Source organism: Lonchura striata, chromosome 15 (assembly GCF_050655825.1).
Source record: "Lonchura striata isolate lonStrDom1 chromosome 15, ASM5065582v1, whole genome shotgun sequence".
NCBI lineage: Eukaryota > Metazoa > Chordata > Aves > Passeriformes > Estrildidae > Lonchura > Lonchura striata.
Window position 1 is genome coordinate 15,798,282 of NC_140717.1, and position 21,487 is coordinate 15,819,768.

General features: G+C 47.4%; 1 protein-coding gene across 3 annotated transcripts in view; it reads left to right on the forward strand.

Moving 5' to 3' along the window:
- Positions 1-21,487, forward strand: part of TMEM132C (transmembrane protein 132C) — a 182,922-nt gene that overhangs the window by 102,975 nt on the left and 58,460 nt on the right. For 2 of the 3 annotated variants that reach the window (XM_077787270.2, XM_085593386.1), the window contains exon 3: positions 1,145-1,291. The exons of the other annotated variant lie outside the window; for it this stretch is intronic. In XM_077787270.2, coding sequence (XP_077643396.1) covers positions 1,145-1,291 — 147 coding nt within the window. The remainder of the gene's footprint in view (positions 1-1,144; positions 1,292-21,487) is intronic. 3 annotated transcript variants of the gene reach the window in all.

The following is a 21,487-nucleotide window of genomic DNA, read 5'->3' on the forward strand; positions in this document are numbered from 1 at the left end:
TAGATGATGATTTCCGTTCAGTAACTAACGTTTTGTGTTGCATAAATATTTTAGAAAACTGTGATTCTATGTTGAGGCTTTGTGCTGTGGTGACCTGTGATGTTACCTGGAGTCAGGCAACCCTTTCCCTTATTCCTCTTTCCTTTCTCTTTTTCTTCTTCCCTTTGCCTTCTTCCTCTTCCCTTTGCCTTCTTCCTCTTCCCTTTCCCTTCTTCCTCTTCCCTTTCTCTTCTTCCTCCGAGGCTGTGGCCACGCTGCTCCAGGGCTGGGAGCTCCTCAGTGGCCTCCTCCTCCCCACATTCTCCCCATCCTTTTGTCCCTCCCTGTCCTCAGAAGAGAAGGGCTCTGTAACTCTGCATCTTCCCCACTCCTGGTGCTTTGTGATAGGGCTGAGCATCAGCAGCTCAGCATTCTGCACCCAAACTACAGCTTTGCTGCGAATTCTTTGTGCAAATGCTCTTTAATTAGCAAGTGTTCTGTAATTAACCTTCCACGCAGTTGTTGTTGATGTTATCAGCTTCACTAGATAAATACAGTTAACTTTTCCACAGGGCATGACAACTGAGAATGGCAAAAATTGCATCCTGTAAGAACTTCTCTGGGTTACAAAGTCGTGTCTCAGCCAACACCTGCATTCTCTCCAGGCTGGAGATTTCAAACAGAAATTTCCTTGGGAATCTCTTGGAAAGAGGAAATTGTCAGGCAGAGGAGCCACAACCTGTCCACTGATACCTGGAAGGATATAATCTAGAATAAAAATGGCTTATTAAAAAGCCTCCAGTGGAGTATTCCTCTGTGCAATGATGAGGCACAATTTTGTCTTGATACAGATAAACATGTGTTGGGACAAGCTTCTCTTTGGGAAAAAAAATATTGCCTGACTAGAGAAAAGAACCTTGGGTGCAGGTTTTCCTACAGGTTCAGTTTGACTCCTAACTCCAGCAGAACATATAAAGGCCCTGTCCAAAAAATGTCATGTTGCCAGAGGTCTGCATTCACAATATCACTTTCCTGTTTACTGCTGGGTTAGAAGCACATCTGATACTTACCTTTAAACTGACCTGCTGAGATTCCCGTGCCTGAGCTGCATTCAGAGATCCCCGAGTGAGCCTTGTAAACCTTTCCCAATTGCTGTTTCCAACAGGGCAAAGGTGAAGAAGGGTGTGAACATTCTCGGTGCGAGGACAAGTGACCCCCGGCAGTGGGACGTGAAGCAGGAGGTGGGCAATGGTGGGAAGCACTCCACCACCACAGTAATGTGTCAGAGGATAGCCCCAAGTTCAAGGAACAGGTATGAAACTCATCTTCTCGCCACATTAAACTCATTTATGTCCACGATGAAAGACTTAAGGCTCATGCCAGCACTGCTCACAGCTATTAAACCTGCAGCCTGAAATCTGGAGACACTCACGGTAACTGCACTACCATCTGCTGATCTACAGCACAGGGCAATAAAATTCATCACTGCAAAGGAAAAAATTAATAGAACAGACCTACATTGAGGCTGGGGGGTGGTGGCATTTTGGCAGCAATATGAATATTCTTAATTCAAAGGGTTTTAGTGAGCCTTTAGTTTTTCTGGCTTGATAGTTTTGACCTTGTTTCTCTGAACGTGGCACAGCCTCTGGGGCTGGTTCATCGAGCAAGCAGTGAATTCTTCCACAGTGAGCCACTGTACAGGGTAATTCAAACCTCCCAGTGTGTAATACAGAATAATCCTTGTTGGCAAACAGTTGATTCTTCCAGAACTGGGGGTTCTCTTGGCCTGCTGGGTGGCAGCCTGAGGCAGAGCCCTGTGGGGAGCACTGGGATGGGCTGGGCTGCCACTGCCTGCCTCCCTGTTTGCTGTGTTTGCAGGGACTTGGTCTGGCTGTTGCACAGCACAAAAGCAGGGTTGTCTTTCTCCATGGAAGACAGCCCATGTCTTCCATGGCACACAGCAGAGCTGTGGATTTCCAGTGGAAATCCTTTTGCTCTCCCCAGGTTTCGTAATGAATTCTCGCAGCACTGTTGTACATCAGTCCATGTGGAGAATTTCCCTCTGTACAGATCCAAACAACACTTGGATCATTGGGAGCCACAAACCTGGGCTCATCAAGGAGCATCGTGGAATCTTGGTGGGTGCTGGGCTGGTCATTGCTTTGTGCCACACCTTTGGGCACAGAGAACCCGAGCAGATTGAAACTTCTGCATTCTGTGCCCAAATATTGGGCGTGTGTGAAGTGCAGAAATCCTCTTGCCACGAGCAGCTCCTGATGAGCTGAGTGTCTGAGCCAAGGTATTTCTGATCTCTCCCTACCTTTATCTCGACCCTGAGCCTTTGGTTCTTTTTTTTTCTCCCTGTCCAGCTGAGGAGGGGAGAGATGGAGCTGCTTTAGTGGGCACCTGGCATCCAGCCTCCCTCAGGCCTGGTAAAGGGAAAGGAAAAATGCATCATTTGAGGCTGCCAGGAGTGAAAACCAAACCAGTTTGAAAGGTGGGCTGTAGCTGTAGAGCAGCATGTAGCTCTGAGCAGATTTGCAGAACTATAATAGTCAGGTTATCAAACCGCAAATTAAATCTCCTCAATCCAATTTGCATGAAGTCTAATTAACCCATAAAAATATTTTTGGCACTAATTATGCAAATAAAACTCAATGTTTTAATTAATGCCTCTCTCATTTGTGCATGTAAATAGTTGCTGTCTTCTGGAAGCACGATGAGCCTTGGTTTGAGTGAAATGTTTGTGTGCAGGGAAAGCTGAGGGAAGCACAGGGTGTGGTGGGCATCACTGAGCCTTGAGTGTCACTGGGAGCCCTCTGCACAGGGCACAGATACTCCACTGGCCTCATTCAATTTGGTGGAGAATTGTGAGTCCCTCATGGTGATTCTCTGTGCTGCCAGCAGCTCTTCCAGGCTGGCTCAGCAGGGGCTGTGCAGTTCTGTACCGAGGGCAGTGTGGGGGTGAGGAGCAGCTCTGCACTTCCAGCACTGCCTCATCCTCCCTGCAGCAGTCTCAGCCAGCTCACAGATATGCTGGTTAATTGATGTAGGATGTAGTAGAAGGAGTTTTCTGCTGTGTTTGCTTAGAAATCTACCTGCTGCACCATGGAGAACCATTGCACTCTTTCCCCTTCATACCCCAAGAGACAAGGGCCCAGACTCAATAAAAATACTGATTTTTATTTCCAGCTTTTCCTTTCTTGCACATTTCTCTGTCATTAGTGTGTAGATATAATTACACTGTAAGCACTTTGAAAGAAGCAGTTTGAGTCTGAATGTAACAGCAGCTAATACACCTTTCACATTATATAAATAATAGAACACAACAGATATTTTAGATACATCACATCAGTAATTGTTTACCATTACCTTTTGAGAATTTAAGTGGGTCATGCTTCTTTACTTTTTGAAGAAATACTTTGTGGTGCTCAAGCCAGGAAACAGAGCTTAGCTTAAAATTATTCAAAAAGGCTTTGCAACTATGCCAAGAAACTGCAAACAGCTTGAAATCAGCAATGTTTGTGTGCCTCATAATGCAGTTTCTGCTGAGACTCAAGTAGCTATTGATGAGGATAACAACAGTGTTGATTAGTGAAAACAAGCTTAGACAACTGCATGGTTGCTTGTTTTCCTTTGTTGTTCTGCTTCTGGAGGTTTGATGGGTGTGCCTGGGCTAGACCAAGAAAGGATATTTTTGGTACTACTGGAACCAGTTCCATCTCTCAGTATTGCCTTGTTTGGTTCCAGCCTGAGGTTGATTTGTGAGGTACCACACTGGCCTGAGGACAGCCCCAGTGGAAGGGCTGCTGCTTTTTGGGTACCTTGTTCTGGGCTGCACACGGGGCAGGAGAGCTGTTCCAAGGCTCAGCCAGGGGCATTTGTGGTGTTGGTTTGCTTTTTACTGTGGAAGCCTCAGCGGAGCAGACCTGTGCTTGCTCCAGCTGTGGGGATGAGGAGGGCAGGGGAATTTCTTAGGCTGGCTTCTGTGCCAAAGCACCAGAGCATCCTGTAATGAGTCTGATCTGCCCGGCTCCTCCTGCTGCTGCCAGGCTGGGCTGTCCTGGAACAAGCTGCTCTGGACTTGGCATTTGTGCCCCTGGATGTGGCACTTGGGTTGTGGGCACTGGAGTCACCCAGCGCTGATTTCTGTCAGCCAGGCAGAGAAACCCAGAGCAGAGAGTGCAGCAGCACTGACATCATGGAGAACTGCTGGGATGGAGCACTTCATCCTCTTGGCCTTGAACCTTTGGAGAGGCCGGGGGGCTTTTGGTCTGGTAAAGAGGCAGCTGGGGAAGAGTGCTCCCAGATGTTGTGGCGATGCTTCAGGCCGTGCCACGGCCACTTGCTCCCTCTCGTGTGCCAGATGTGCACACGTCCTGTCGGGCTGGGGCTGTGGGGGCTGGTTTGGAGCCCTGTCTGGTATCTCTGCACGCCCGTGGAAGCAGCAGTGATGTTACCAGGCTGTGTTTGGTGTCATTAGCACGAGGAGGAAAGCAGCAAAGCCGCTGCAATTCTCTGCAGATCCCTGCTCTGCCTGCTAGCACCATATGCTGCCAAGGATGTCAGTGAAATAAATTCCCTTGTGATTGGAAAACAAAAGTAAAGTGTGTATGTACAACATGAGTCAGGCTTGAAAAAGTGTGAGCCATGTGGAGTGTGTCTGCCTGTAGCAGAACACAGCCAGTCTGTGCCCGGGATGTGAACAGACAAGAGCAGTCACACATTATGAGCAGGGAAGATGTTATTAATTATTTCAGAATCTGGGTCATCCTACCCTGGCAGTTTTGGGTCAGAGTGCTTTGCAGAGCTCAGCAGAGTGGCAGTGGTGCCTGCTGACCTCAAAACCTTGCAGCCCGAGCAGAGAGCACGGTTCTCACAAGGATTCAGACGTTTAGTGCCTGTGGGTCAGGATTCTTTCATGCCAGTTGTTTATCCCTTTGACTGATAATTGAGGCAGGAGCAGAGCTGAGGTGGCACATGGCACTGCTGTAGGTGCTTGGGAAATTGGGAAATTGTGCATGTCTGAAGGAGGTCACATCTGTGTCTGCAGGGACGGAGCTGGACAAACTGAACCTTTGGGAGGAAAGGCACCAGCAATGGATGTCTTACACCACTAAACCATGAAACAGAAACAATTTCCATTCATTTACAAGAAATTCACATATTAGCAGGCATTATATATAGATATATGAACAAAAGGAGAGCTCAGGAGAATCTCCGTTCTTCACTGGATTGGATCATGACAAAGGATGAGGAAGAGGCTGAGGTGCTAAATGCCCTCAGCTGAGCAGAATGAAGCCTCCATAATTGAAGGGAAAATTGGAAGAAGAGCCTGGAAGTGTTGGCTGGCAGCTGGCTGAACACGAGCTAGTTGTGTGCTCAGGTAGGGCAGGAGGAGATGCCTCAGATTGCACCATGGGAGGTTTAGATGGGCTATGAGGAAAAATTCACCACTGAAAACCCTGTCAAGCACTGGAACAGGCTGCCCAGGGAAGGTGTCCCTGGAGTATTTGAAAAACAAGTGGATGTGGTGCTTGGGGATGTGCTTTGGTAATGGACTTGGCAGTGCTGGGAGGATGGTTGGACTCAATGACCTTAATTAAAGTCTTCCTTGCACAACAAGTCCAAGGTTCTGGCCCTTTGTTTGAAGCATTGTGCACATTTCAGTGCAGCCTTTTAGGCAGCTGGCAAGTGACTGGAGCAGCCCTGGGAGCTTCCAGCCTGCATCATTCTTGTGCTGAGCATCTGTGTGCTCCCAGTGCCACTGGAACGTGTGTGTGGCTGTCCAGAGTGCAGCAGGAGCCACAGCTGAGCCTTCCCCTGCTGCTGTAGCCATCCTTCCCCTCCCTGCTCGCTCATCTCATCTCCCAGGGAACCTCTCTTTGCTGCTGTCCTTGCTCTGGGAGGTTCCTCTTTGTTGGGTCACACAGGGCACAGATGTCTGCAGCGTGCAGGGGAGGTGCCAGGACACGCTGGGCATCTGCACACACCCAGGGGCTCAGCCAGCTGTGCCCTGGAGCAGGATCTTCCCTGGGGCACACGGGGCTGGGGTTAGAAGGTGCCTTCCCAAAGGAGCCTTTCAGATGGCTCCTCTTGTGCTGCTTGGAATGGCAGCAGTGCTCAGCAAAGCCTGAGCCGGGAGGAGGGTGAAGGATGGAAGATGGAGGATGCAGGATGAAGGATGCAGGATGCAGGATGAAGGATGGAGGATGCAGGATGAAGGATGGAGGATACAGGATGCAGGATGGAGGATGCAGGATGGAGGATGCAGGATGGAGGATATCTGTGGTGCCTCCCAGGATCAGCTGCTGCAGTAAGGAGCAGCTGCTCTGCTGTCTCTGGCTGCTGCAGTGTCCTGAGTGTCTGCACAGCTCCCCTGGGAGGCAGTATTTGTTTTAGACCTCGCTGTGCCCCGGGGTGACAGTGAAACAGGGCAGCTTGTTGAACCTGTGCATCCTGAGCGTTAAGGGCTGCCCTCACTCCAAAGTGAATGCCTGGGAGCCCTGGTGGACAAGGAGCCTTGCAGAGCCTGAGGACCCTTCTTCTCCCTCCTCTCAGGGATGCAAGTTCAGAAAGCCCCAATTTGAGATGAGTGGAGCAGTGGTCATGGCAGCAGCACAGGTCTGTGTGGGTTCCCTGCAGCAGCAGCTGCCCAGGGCGAGCCCAGCAGCGCGGGGAGAGCCTCACGTGAGGTTTTTGAAGGCCAGCTCTTGGGTGCTGGTGAAAGGAATTTTCTTGTTGGATTTCAACAGAACCTCTGTTAGACTTAGTCCTGACCATTCAAAAAAATACTACAATAGTCTTCATGCATAACTTAAAATAGTATTAGCCAAGGAGTGAGGCATGCCCGTGAGTTTTTTATCTAAGAGAAGAAATTAATTAGTAGAGATGAGATAAGAAAATGCATTAGAGATCTATCCATGATCTCTACAGAACTTTCGGTTGCAATAATTGTTCTTTTTTTTTTTAATCTACTTTGGAGTTCCGGGTCTGTTGGCAAGCAGCAGGGCTGAAGCTTCAGAAGAAAGGGCATTCTTCACGTATTTCTTGCCCAAATGAAAGCTTCAAATCTGTTTGCACAGCAAATTTGTATCGTTTGGAAAAGCTTTTTACTTACAAGCTTATCAAAACCAAATGCTGGAGGCTCAGTCAATGCCTGCAGTAACCCAGCCTTGCTGAGAGAGCTGCAGCCAGTGCCTGCCCTGCTTTCCTGGCAGGTTGGATGTATTGTTTTATTTCATTATAATGTAAATAGAGCAGAACCCACACAAACAGAATGGATGTGCAATCATGGAATAATGGGAGAACAGCTTTCCATCCATCCAGAGTGATGGACAGGTTCAATAATAACTGTAACTCCTGATGTCCAGGGCCACAGGCCTTTCTGACTCTCTGACAAGGTAATCATTTCTCAAGAGCGACCTGCAGACATGCAATCTGCTTTCCAGCCTTCCCTGGGGCTGGGGAAGGTGTTCTGGGGCACTGCTGGGACATGCAGGAGGAGAAGCTGCCGGTGCCACTGGCATCTCTGCCCCACGCTGCTCCTCCAGCCCCTTGCACCCAGAATCCCACTTCAATAAGCTGGCACTCAGAGAAGTTATCCACGAGAATCTTCTCCTGATGCCCATCCCTGGCCCGACCTTCTGCTCCTTTCCCCTTTGCACTTCAATCTGGGGCAAGGTCAGCCCTTGTCCTGTGTGACACTCCTTGCATGGCTTAGCAGCTGCTGTGGCAGAGCCTTCCCTGGGATTGGGAGGCAGTGGAACATAAGAGACAAAGGATGCAGGATTGGGGAGGAAAAGATCACGATTGGGAAGGAGGAATTTGTGCATGTGTATTTTTTTTTTCTCCCCCTGCCTTTGAAGCAGAAACATCTGCTGAGAGCCACAAACAGCTGAGTTCAGCAATACCCCATCACGCTGCCAAGCAACTCTGCTTTCCTCTGGAACTTTCACAGCACAGGAAATAAATCAGTCAGGCAGTAAAGAATGGAGAAAATTTAGGAAAAAGTGCCAAAAGCCAAACCTTTCAAAGAATAAAGTGAATAAGAACTTTGTAAGTGTTCGACAAAGCGAATTGAAATATGTTTCTTACACATGTAAGCCCTCTGTGCCATTGCTGCTTGAGGAATTTTGTAATAACAAAACTCCTCTGAGCTAAAGACACGTAAAACTGGTGAGGAGAGACTTCTGGGAAGCTGGCTACAATATCATAAAAGACAATTAGATTATTTTAAATATTTTTTCCATCTCGTGTCTCTGTCAGATCAGTCACAGCTGACCAGCTAACAGTGGTGAAATACCAGCATTTATCTGAAACCTTTCCATTCCTTACACAAAATATAATATATTAGACAGCTGAACCATTTGTTTCTGCACTGAGATTTACTCTTCAGAGTTACTTTGGTTTGATGTGTTACTGCCTATTCAAAGTACGGATAAAAATCTCTATTTCTTTTGTTATATCGTAACAGGGACTGCTCTATGGGACAGGTGGAAAATCACTACATAAAGCTGAGTCTTTGTTGTAAATGGTGCAAGAGAAGGATGGTTAGGAAGCCAGGGGGTAGGTGCAGCCTGGGAGGATTTGGGGATGTGCTGCTGGTGCTGTGGGCTCCTGCTCCCCCCTGGCAGCAGAGCTGTCCCTGCAGCCCCCATCCCTGCCTGCCCTGCTGCTCCAGATCATTCAGTTCAATTCCCAGCTGTCCCTGGAGTGGGATCCAATAAATTCCTTGTAAAGCTGCATGAGGGATGGCTGAACAGGCACAGTTTGAGGGGCTGATGTTGGTGCATCAGTCCAGGTGTGTTTTTCTCTGATTCTCCCCCGTCTCAGGCATGGGAAACCCTGCTCTTCTCCAGTTGTCTTTCCAGAAGGGTGTTGTGAATCGCTGGGTTTTGTCCTACACCTCTCCAGGACTTTTTGAAGTGTCCCCTGCACCCCTGACTACTGTCCCTCTGCAGCAGGGTCCCAGCACATGACACACACCATAAAAATTCCATCCCCTACCTGCCAATTCTGTCTGCCTGTGGATACCTGAAGGGATCCTTTGCAGGCTGACACAGAGGTGACAGAATTTGCTCCAAAACCAGGAACAAGCCCCACTGGCAGTGCCTCAGTGCAGGGAGCAGCAGCACCATTGCTCTGCAAACACTCCCAGCCTGGCAGCTCTGGTAGCAGACACAACAGTTGCTGTAATTCGAGCTGGACAGAGCACAACTCAGCAAAACCCATGGCTTCTCATCCTCTCTGAGATGGATTCTCCTCAGCTCCCTCTGCACACTAGAGCAGGATAATACATGGCCTTTTACAAGCTTAGGAAGTAAAAATCTTCGCCTGTTACAGCCAAAGCAGCTCCTGTAGCTTAAAGAACTGTCTTGTATCAGAGATTGTTGCACTGAAAGAGGAGTTACTCTGTTGGCTTCTATAAGTCATCAATTGCAAATCGTAATTTATCCACAGCTCAGCTGCAGGGAGACCTCTGGTGTGCCACACTCTGGGAATGACAGAAGAGCTTGGGTTGTTTCACTGTCACTTCGTGGTGAGTGTCAGCAAATAGTGACATTTTACAAGGCAGCCTTTCACTTCCAGAGCTGTGCAGCCACAGTCCCTGAAGTGTAAATCAGTGCTGGATCTGTCTTGCACTGTGCCAAGGCCTTGCACAAATCACCTGCTCTGAGCTGAGCTTTGCTCAGGAGTTGGTGGCTTGGAGGGGACACGGGGAGTGCTTGGAGGATTCTCTGCATTCCCCGAAAGCTTAACAAGGCAGAGCCTGGCTGCTCTTTTGAAAGGTGGTAAATGTGTGAATTCCACAAAAAAAAAAAGTAAAATCTTGGCTAAATAAGTCCCTGGACTCCTGTTTCTTTGAGTAGGTGTTATGGACAGTTAAGATCTGTAAGCACATCCTTTTGTAGAGCTTTCAAAGTAAGGGATGAAAAATGAAATGGGAGTAGCAGTTTTATACAAAAGGTGCTGACGTTTTTTGATGCAAAACCTTGCCTTTCTCCTTAAGCAAGGCAAGTCTGTACTTTTTCTTGGAAAAATCTGTGATGAGTCCCTGTTGCTCTGAAGGCTCAGGATAAGGAGTGACAAGGACTAGTTTAAATCAGTCCATATCTACTGAAACAATGTAGAGGGATTTGTCCCATGGTCATTCACAAAAAACTCCTACAACTTTGCTGTGACTTGGTTACCAACCTGCCAGTAATCTCATGGAGAAGTGAGTTTAGTAAAGAAACCTGAGATGTTTTTTGGAGAGAGGTTTTTGGATTGATCAGTGCTGAATTCCTGATGGCTTGCCAGGAAGTTCAGTCCCACTTAAGTTTCCAGGGAAGAAACCTCTTCTTCATTGAAGCAAATGGCAAAATTTCCTTTGCAGACTGAATTTCAGCCCAAGTTTAGATTAAATTTTGACTTTTCTCTCGTTTCTCCTCTCTGGGGTACAGGTCAGAAAACAAAGTGATCTCTTTTCCATCCAGGGCTGTGACAGCAGCTTCCCCACTCCCCTCCATGTACACCCTTGTACATGGTGGTAATTATTACAAAAAGGAGTTTGAAGTAGCACCCCATTGATTTTTGGTTTGCATGCTGCAGATTAATGGACTGAGCACACACTCTTTGTACTCACACTGGTAGAAATTCAATAATGACTCTGCCAGAGCACTCAAGTGACCTCAGACACTGAATTCATCCCTGTTTCCACTATTTTTAATGAGACTGGCATATTTAGCAGTGCCATCAGATGGTTTGGAAAGCAAAGTGTCCTGTCCACCAGAGCAATCCTGACGGGCCAGCTGACACTGAATTTCAGTGTTTACATCTGTTCTCAGCCAGAGGAGTTCACAGTGCCTGTGTGGCATGGAATCCATTCATTGGGATGTACTGAGCAGAAGAAATCTCTGATGTGTATGATCTGCAGGCTGCACTCCACTAGAACAAGATTTCAGGCAAATCAGAGCTCTGCAAGTACCACTGACAATCCCCAAAGGAGCAGAATCTCTCTGGTTAGTTTAGCAATTGTTCACTTGGGTTTGGAGGCTTTAATTGCTTGTGATTATCATTTCCTGTGGCATTTTTTGTCATGTCTGAGAAAGTGCAGGAGTGTGGTGAGGCTCTCCACTTGGAGATGCTATTTGTCAATTTTTATCTTGAGAAATGCCCAGAGATTTAATGAGACTGCTAAGGAATATTCAAAAGCTGAATCTGTTTATTGCTGGGGATGTTTGGCTGGCTGCGTGTGTGCAGTTCCACAGTTTGGTTATACCTGCTGTGATTTCCTCACCAGCTGTAAAACTCCTGTACATTGCAGATAAACATTCTTTAAGTGCAGGGTAAATTCCCAACAGAACTCCTGGAAAAGTTAATCTGGAAATGTCATGGTAAGGGCAGGGGGACTCGATCACTCAGAACTGGCCAGAAACTCAGCTTTTGCTAACATTACTCCCAGAACCACCCAAGAAGGGGATTGTTGCCATGTTCTGTTAATTAAAGCTGTGTTAATTATTTTGACAGGCAGCCTCTCCTGTTCTTTTCAGTGTTTCTGGGGCTGGTAGAGTTGCTGAGGTGAGATGAAACACAAAGTCATCAAACATGATATAATTGCCACATCCCTCAGTGATGCAAAGCAGTTGAGATTTGTTGAGGTTCACTGTGGATCACATATTAATTCATTGTGTGGGTTTATTAAACAAAAAAAATCCCACAAGATACCCAGAGTTGTGGAACAGAGTGCATTTAGAGCAAAGCCAGGACACTGGAGGGCAAGTGGCTTTTACGTGCTGTGCATAAAGAGGCTCTGAGTTTTTAAGTGTTGGGAAAGTGTGAACTCCTCAGCACCATCCGCTCCCAGGGGATTCCTGATTTCCCTCCCTTTGCTCTGACCTCGACAACTGATGTTGAAGAGATGTGTCTGTAATTGGCAGCAGGAGTTATGACCCTGCCGTGGGGACAGAAAGAAGTAACCAGGTTTGTAATTTGGAGCCTGGTTCTGTTCAGTGAAGTGTAGGGAGGAATGTCCAGCAGCTTTAACACCTCTGTGGTTGTGGGAACATAGATGTTTCATTTGGGTCACACAGTGACCCTGGAGCAAAGGCACACCGTGGATGTGCATCAGCAAGAGTCCTTGCAGGCCCAGAGTCTGGGCATCACCCACACTGAGGGTGTTGAGATGCTTTAGGCACCAAAGCACAGTGAATAATTTCTATTCTTTGTTATTTGCCATCCTTTCTGTGTGCTTGCAGTTCTCAGGTCCCTGTGTACATGTGAGACACAGAGCAGAGTCTCAGTTTCAGTGACTCTCCAAGATAAACCCCAGCCTATGTGGGGTGAGCAGCTGGCTGAAGCATTTATCTGGCTCCATTATAGCTGTTCCTGCCTGCTGGAAAATTATTCACAAATACACAAGCATGACTTCATTTTGCCAGGAAGCAAGACCATTAATCCTGCCTACTTTGAAGCCATGTCTTTTGTGGACTGTGGTGGGTAACTTATCTGTTCAGATTACTTAGATTCTTGGAGACTTCATCCCTTTGTAATGTTAATGACTGCTGAGTAGCTCAGCCCTGCATGAGAATTTTTGTCTTACATTTAAGACTATTTTTCTTTTCTATCTTACATTTTTTCTTGTATTTTCTTATATTTGACTGTGCTTAGTTCTAAATTCTTGCATTTCTTGTTTTATTATGTATTTTGTATTTTTTTGTATAATAAATCCTCTCAAAGGGGGATTTGGTTTCTAAGGAGTTAATTGCTGTGTGCTCTTTTACTCATGAGCCAATTGAATCAGATAATTTGCTGTTTCCTGAGTAATGTCAGAGAGTGTACAGAAAGATCTTTTGTTCCACTGAAGATGTTAAAGAGGGTTTGAGGATTCCTTTCTCTGCAAATCCTTTACATGAAAGATTTACAGTATGTACGCTCCAAGATTTGGAAATGCTGCTATTTAAGCATCTACACATGTAATTAGTCACTAATTGTTAACATCTCCTCCTCTCTTTAGCTTTTTTATTAGACCTATTCCAGTTATCTCTGAAGTCACACTCAGGAAAGTGTGCAAACCCTTTCGTTGTATAGCTGCTGCTGGTTTTTCACCTTAAGCAGGGAAAGATGGAATTTCCCAAGGCATTGGGGTGCTGAGGTTCTGGCCCCTGACGTTCAAGAGCTTTGAGCTGATGGCAGCCCCAGCTCCTTTCTGTGGGAGCCCAGCCTGGTGCGTGCTGCCCTGGGCACAGCTCCCTTCCAGCAGCAGACCCCGAGCTCAGAGCACAGCTGGGGCCTGGGTGCCCTTTGTGTTCCCACCTTCTGCTGCTGCCCTTCTGACCAGGGACAGCCAGCCAAAATCCTGCTGGAGACACCCTGGGGAGAGGCTGAGCATGGGTGAGTGTGAGGGGTGAAGGGCGAGGAGCAGCAGCTCTGGAGCCCTGGTTAGGGAGTGATTGTGGGATCAGGGACATGGAGCAGCTCTGGAGCCCTGGTTATGGGATCAGGGACATGGAGCAGCTCTGGAGCCCTGGTTAGGGAGTGATTGTGGGATCAGGGACATGGAGCAGCTCTGGAGCACTGGTTATGGGATCAGGGACATGGAGCAGCTCTGGAGCACTGGCTATGGGATGAAGGACATGGAGCAGCTCTGGAGCACTGGTTATGGGATCAGGGACATGGAGCAGCTCTGGAGCCCTGGTTAGGGAGTGATTGTGGGATCAGGGACATGAAGCAGCTCTGGAGCCCTGGTTAGGGAGTGATTGTGGGATCAGGGACATGGAGCAGCTCTGGAGCACTGGCTATGGGATGAAGGACATGGAGCAGCTCTGGAGCACTGGCTATGGAGCTCAGGGAGCCCTGGCTGCAGCCTGCCCACGTTCCTCATGGTGCAGACCTGCTCTGGAGGCTGAGTGCAGAGCTGGGGCTCCACATCCCGAGGCTTTCCCTGAGCTCAGAGGCTGTGCAGGTTCACTCTGAGCTGTCCATGGCTCACCACACCCTGTCCCTTGTCCCAGCTGCCAGGATCTGAAGAAAAACAAGAAGCAGGGGGCTAATCAGCTGGGTCACCCCGTGGTCAGGCTTGGCAGGACTCTGAGTGGGATGGAAGTGAAGAGGCCAAACCTCTCCTGAGCCTTTAAAAGTTTTCTGTCTCTCCTTGTAATCAAGTGTAGATGACTTGGGCATTTCAATTTCTGACTTCCATTTCTCTGTGTTGCTCTTTTTATAATCTTAATGCTTCTGACTGCAATAGCCAAAACATCTCAATTATTGTCAGACTCCAAGGAGCTCAGTGATAATAATCCTCTACAGGGAAAAAGATAGTTTAAGTGAAAGAAAGAGATCATTAAATGCAAGAAAGATATGTCAACAGTCACTCTCTTTGCTAAGTACTTGTAACTTAAATTTTAAAAGAAAGTATTGAAATTACTGCTCTTCAAAGAGAATACAAAAGGATAATGGTTGTTCTTTTTCTAAGGAAAGTCATATTTCTCCTGGGGCTAATGCCATAAGCTTCTTTCTTTGTACTGAAAACAGCAGAGTGCTAAACAAAGACTAAAGATTGAAGTTATTAGAGGGAGATCTATGCACTTATAATTTTATACTTTGCAGTATGCCATTCCTGGTGTTGCCTTCCTTCTGCGCATTCCATCTCAGCAGGCTATAGACACACTTTCCATTTTGCCATCAGTCAGTGACAGCATTTTCACATTTGCCTGAGGTTGTGTAGATATTTAACCCCAGGTTGTTTCTGCTGATACCTGAAAACTCTAGGTTTGTAAGTCTGGAGCATGCAGGCTTTCCCAGAGTTTCCCAAAGGTGTTGAAAGTTAACCTTCAAAGTCTTTGTAGGACTGGTGTCCCTCTAGTCTCTTCTCTAAGCCAGTTTTCACATCCATCTGTCATTTTGCTCTGAGACTTACTGATGTGGGTAGAAATCACCTCCCTAACTTCTCCCTCTCCTAAGATATATACTGGAGATAATGGCCCCTATTCCTCTGCTTGACATGCCAGGTTAAAAATACCAGAAGCACTCAGCCCAGCTCCCCTTGCAGTCCCAGTCAGTGTCTGGGAAGGACATTGAACTGATTCATGACCCGTTTGCAGCAGAAATGTGCTGGAGTTTCTGGGGTGACCTCTGATCATGGGATTGCTGCTGCCTGGGAGCTGCCCATCACCAGCAGAGCTTTGGCCCTGGCCAGCTCAGGTCTGTTGTGTCAGAAGGGGAAAGTGGTTGATCCCCCAAGTCCAGAACATTCACTTGAACCCCTGCACTCTGTCCTGGGTGCTGCTTCTCTCCAGCCATGCCCAAAAGCTGCCCGTGCTCAGGGGCTGGGTGGAGGAGAGGATTGTAAATGCAGGGGAACCCAGTGTGGAGAAATGCTGATGGCTGACTCAGTTCAGAAGGGTGAATGATTTCTGTATTATAACTATACTGTAATACATAACAATACTAGAAACTATCCTATAACACGTATAGTTATACTATATTTAACTATACTATAATACATTAATATACTATTTAAAGGAGATACTAAAACTACAAACCTGCTTTTCTAATTCCCATATCTGACTCACTCCCAACTCGTGACCCTCTCTGAGTCCAGCCCCAGGTGGGTTGGATTGGCCACCAGGCTCAAACAATCCTCACCAGAATCCAACCAAGCATCACCCCAGGGAAACAATTCTCCAAACACATTCCACATGGGAAAACAAGGAGCAGAAATAGAAAGTGTTTTCTCTTTCTTCTCTCTGTTCTCCTCTATAAGAAAACCCTAAGAAAGGGAAGAATGCGCGTGCCAGAGGAGAGCTGGGGATTTGCCATGAGCTGGGGGTTTGTGATGGGCTGCACAGAATCCTCTGCCATGCCCATGGATTGATGAATGCCCTGTTGTCATTAAAGCTTTATCTGATGCTGCCCAACCCTAAATTTCTTCTGAGCACTGATGAGGGCCCCAAAGACCAGAGCTCTGGTGTGGGGTGCCTGCAGTCTCTGTACTTCACTGCCATAGCTGTGGCAAGCAGGGGAAGGCAGTGTGCTAATTCTGAGTGTCTTCAGTTCTCTCCTCCCCACCTTTAGCTTGCTGCCTGAAAGTGTCCTTTAGAGGGAAAAAAAGCCACAGTGGTGCAGAACTGGCTGATTTGCCAGCACAAACTGCATTACCCAAGTGCTCTCTTGTCCTTTGAACATCAAAAGACAGACAGGTGGAGCCTGGGGTATTACTTGGTACAAAGCAAACATTTAAAAAGCACAGAGTTTCAGGTCCTTGCTGGTAATGGAAAGTGCTATTTTCAAAAGTGCCATTTGACATTTGGAAGATTAACTGGTATTGACTTCCTGTGTGAGTTGGGCTCCTGAGTATCTGAGTCACTTCTGGAAACCTGAGCTGGCCATCTGTTTCACTTAGGCTTTGCAGTGCCAAGTGAAGCAATGCATAAATACTTGGATGGCTGTAGTCTGTAGTACCTAAATTTAAAAAAGCAGTTATTTCAACAGCCTGACACCTATTGGAATTTTCAGAACTTCTGGGGCCTCGAATTCCCAGTGCCTGGGAGAAAGCAGAGGCATTTGAAAGCAATCAGAGCCTGAAAGGAACTGGTGTTCTTGAAAGCCCCATAGCTACCCCAGCACGTTGGAATGTGGCAGCAAGGTACTTCCAGAAACGTCACCTGCATCCCAACGAGAATCTTACTGCAGACTTAAACGTGAAAGCAAAGTCTATTTCTTAAAACAGAGCCAAAAAGTGAGGTGTAAAATGGTAACATACATAACAGAGACCTCCTAGTGCAAATTTGTGTTCAGCATGAGATGGAAGAAGTAAGAGAGGAGATGCAGGGAGCTGCTCTGCATGGGGCTGCAGGAAAAGGCAGCCTTGTGCTGAACAGTGGCTGCTAGTTTTTGGTTAAAGATAGCACTGCATTTTTTTTTATTTCATTGTAAGTAACTGTGTTGATTGTTTTAAAGGACTTCAGAATAACGGCTGGTGTTCGAGTTTATTCCTGCAGCTGGATCAGGAGTGTAGAACAGCCTCAGTTTTATGATTGCTTAGCTCTGACATTAATTAAACAGTCATTGGACTTTGTGGATGAGGTGGATCTGGACTGGTTAACATGAGAGTAGATGCACATAATTTTAAAATATTTGGTTCCTCCTATATAATGTACTGATTTCCTTTTATACCAATGTCAGAGTGCTCAAAGCTTCCCTCACACAGTAGGCAGAGCTGTGCAGCTCCTCAGGACTCAATTTAAACATGAGTGTATTGTTTGTGTCCTCATTTCTCCCATGAACTCCTGCATGACCTTGGGCAAGTCACTTCCTTTATCTGTCCCCCAGCCCTGCTAACACAAAGTAGGTTAATAGTTGTGTGCTGTGCATGGAAATCCTGTCTGAGAGCAGCAAGGGAAATGCACTGCAGTTGTTGGTGATGTTATGGATCTGTTTGAGCAGCGTGTCCTTATGGACGTGTGCATCACCCCAGCAGCCCTCTGAAGGCAGCAGGGCTGTTTCCACGTTGAAAGTGCTTTGCTGGACAGTGGCCAGAAAGCAGGAATGAACCCAGAAGCAGCAGAAACTCCCCAGGGCGTTCGGCAGCAGCAGTGATGGTTCAGAGCCCCGTTAGGAGGGTGGTGAGGTACATAAATAATTGCCATCGGGATTTAGGCATTCAGGAGGCACAGTCTGCTTTGCATGTAAACAAAATGTAGGTCTTGAGGGAGTCTGTGTCTCAGCTAAATCTGCTCTGTATAAATCCTCTTTTTTAGGCTTTATATTTTGTAATCATTGCAATTTAAATTCAGCTACAGTCCGCAGGATTTGCACATTTTACCACCATTAAGGAAGTCAGTAGGAGCTGTGCATCCCACTCCCCGGAGCTGCCCTTCAATAATTAACTCCTTCCCCACTCCTAAAGCTGAAATTAGGGACAGCAGCAGCACTTGAGAGAGGCTTTGAGGATCAGCCTGAGGATCTGCATGTGAAGGACAATGAATTCAGCTGCTCTGTTCGTCCCTCCTGGCTGCTGCCTTTGCTGGGCTGCTGCCCCAGCCCTCAGCAGCAGGTTGGGCTGTCCCCTGGTGCTTCCATGCCAGGGGATCAGGCTGCCAGCAGCACGGCCCCTGAGCCCTTTGCCTTCCTTCTGGTGGTGCTTTGGCACTTTTCCCATCACCCACATCCCGTGGGATGAAGCAGCCCCACGTGCCCTGCCCAAACAGCCCTGACCCAGCTGGGGCTGGGCAGGAATCCTGCTCCCAGAGCAGCACTCCACTCTGCTGGCATCCCTCTTGTCCTCCCTTCTGCAGTTCCTGGGCAGAACGTGGTGGTCTGGGGCTCTCCAGGGGTGGCAGATGCTGCTCTGCCCCTCGGCACAGGAGGCAGATGTTCCAGGGAGCAGGACTGAGAGGAAAACACCAGCCTCAGCCACCAGCCATGGCTGAATGTTTTCCTCTGCAGTTAGTCATGCAGAATTCAAACCTGCAGGAGGAGGGGGTGTTGAACACCACCTCAGTTGTGCCTCTTAGAGAAGTGTTATAATTGAAAGAAAGGGAGCCTCAATATCTGTATTACATGTGGAACATTTTATTAACTCACAGAGGCACTTGGGGCTGGCTTTTTCCCCCCCTGGAGGCAATAGTAAAATTTGACAGGTGATTTTGTAGATGAAGACAGTAAACAGCTGTTGAAAATGATAATGTCTGAGTGGTTTTGTTGTTTCTGTGAAAACTTAGTTACACTCATTTTAGATTAATTTTTCATTGTCTTCTGTAAATGAGAATTGCTTACATGGCTGCTTCAAATGGGACTTTGATTGCTTTCCATCTACTGCCAAGACCCTAAAAGACAAAAAAAAAATCAAGTGCATAAAACCACTTATGAGCAAAGATACAATAAATTCGTGTTAGAGTGCATTTTAATTTGATAAAGCAAAGTTTTGCTATGCAGCACTTTGTACTCATGTGTAAGAGAGGCATCTACATTGGCCAGTTGAATTCAGCACTGTGTTAAACAGCAATAAAAGCAATTCTGGCTGCTATTGGGAGCTTTTGGTGTGGTATTGGGGAATTTCCCAAAAATCTGAGAAGCAACGTGGGAAAAACAAAATGAAATTTTACTCATGGAAGAGTTGTACTCATGGAAAAGGAAGTGCAAGTGCAGTCTTGCAGCAAAGCCACCAGCGAGGGATGGGGAAGGGGGAGGTTCAGTTCAGCCCAGATTTCCTGTGCTCCTTTTTTGGGGAGGGTGGAAGGAAGGGGCTGCCCTTGCATGCAGGCACAGCACTGGGGGCTGGGTGCAGGTGTTTGGGGGTCTGGGAGAGCTCAGTGCTGAGTTTATCAGTGAGCTAGCAGAGATGCTGGCACCCTCCCTGTGTGCTCAGTGTGAGTGTGGCACAGAGCCTCCTGCTGAGTGCAACCATCTCTTCAGTGGCTGTGCTGGGCCAGAATTCAAAAGGAGCAGGGCAGAAGAGCTGGGCAGAGTCTAAGCCACAGCTCAAGCCTGCTCTGGAGCAGGGTAGAGGCATTTCTAGTGCTGACTCCCTGCAGGGGGAGATTTCACCCACGATGGTCTTTGGGCCTGGGGAAGAGGTCAGACCTGTTGTTGGTGAGTTCACAGAATGATCAGGTGAATGTGAGTGCAAGTCATCTGCTCTTTTGTCACATCACACAACACTTGAGTCCTGTGCTGACCTTTTGCAGAAGTTTCTTTTGGCATAAATGTCAGGAAATGCAGCTGGGAATGAAAATACTGATAAATATAGTGCAGGATCTAAATTGTAACTTCAGCTTGCTGGGGAGCAGCTATTTGGACAGCCCTCATTTGTTTTTGAAACACTGTGCATCACCCAGTCCTTCATCTCAACACCTCTGAAAATGTTTCTGACAAACATCCCTTGCCTTCCAAGGCTTCACACCACAAAGAGCATTGTTCAGAGAGGGAAATCGCTGCCTCTCTAACAAATTGATGCTTCAGAGTTCACAGCAGAGCTGTTTTTTATAACTTCTTCACCGAGGAAGTTGAGCTCAGATGTGCCAATCCATTTTTAAGGAGCTCCTGTTTTTCAGAAGGTGTTAGGGAAGGGGTGGGACTCGATGATCTTGAAGGTCTCTTCCAACCTTGTGATTCTGTGATTCTTGCATTGAGCCAGTTCTTCTGACAGGCTTAATGGGAGGCCAGGGAAGGCAAATGGCTGGTGTGAGATCACACAGCCACTGCATGACCCCTCAGAGGGCTCTGACACAGCTCTGAGCACCGTGGGGACCTGCCAGAGGCCAACAGCTGATGGAGCTGCAGCCTCTTCCCAGTTCCCAGAGCCTGGAAGGAGGCAGAGAGAGGGCAGTGAGCAGGGAGCTCATCAGTGAGCAGAAGATGTGCTGTGGATGGCGTGGAAGGAGGGAGGGAGCAGGGCAGTGAGCAGGGAGTTCATCAGTGAGCAGAAGATGTGCTGTGGATGTTCCCAGAGCCTGGAAGGAGGGAGGGAGCAGGGCAGTGAGTAAGGGAGTTCATCAGTGAGCAGAAGATGTGCTGTGGATGTTCCCAGAGCCTGGAAGGAGGGAGGGAGCAGGGCAGTGAGCAGGGAGCTCATCAGTGAGCAGAAGATGTGCTGTGGATGTTCCCAGAGCCTGGAAGGAGGGAGAGAGCAGGGCAGCGAGCAGGGGAGTTTATCAACAGAAGATGTGCTGTGGATGTTCCCAGAGCCTGGAAGGAGGGAGGGAGCAGGGCAGTGAGCTCATCAGTGAGCAGAAGATGTGCTGTGGATCCCCTGGGGCTCTGCTCCCCTGCAGGAAGGGCCCAGGCTCTGTGGTTGGCATCACAGGAGCTTGGCCAGCAGAGGATGACACAAATGTGATGGAGGATTTGGAGCAGATACAATCTCAGCTGGGCAAACTCAGTCCACCCAGCCTGTTTGTGTCTGTGTCACTTCCCACCCAGCACTTTGTTCACAAGGCCCATGCCCTCAGCCTCTGGCCTGTCACAGAGGGCTTTGTGCTTGCCAGTAAATTACATCAGTGATTCCAGAAGCTCCTTTTTTGTGTCTGCTGGCACAGGTAGAATATGGGAGTACTCTACGATAATTTAATACGGCCAGTTTAGACATTCTCTGGTTTTTCTCTTCCCTTTCTCTGTTCTCTTCACCAAGACATTTAGTGTCTTGTTGATGATCTGTGAACCACATCATCAACAAGAGGAATTGAATAAAAATCGACTGATGTCAGGAAATAATGTCAATTTACACTAGGTGTCATCTACTGAGGATGAAGAGATGATCTCAGATAGCCTAGAGCATTTCTGATTTGCCTTAGGCATAATTTTGTCTTTATATTTGAATATTTGGAGCTTGGTAATCCTGTAAATCCCTTTTTCTATATTCAAAAAGCTCCATCTGCTTTGGGAAACCCTTTAAATTAATCCTAAAGGCCAAGTCTCTTTATAGATATAACTGGATAGCACAGACACCCTATCTGCAGAAAAACCAGCCAATTTCCTAGTGAAAAGTAATTACTGGAAGAGTTGGCAAGGCTGCTAAAAATTATTA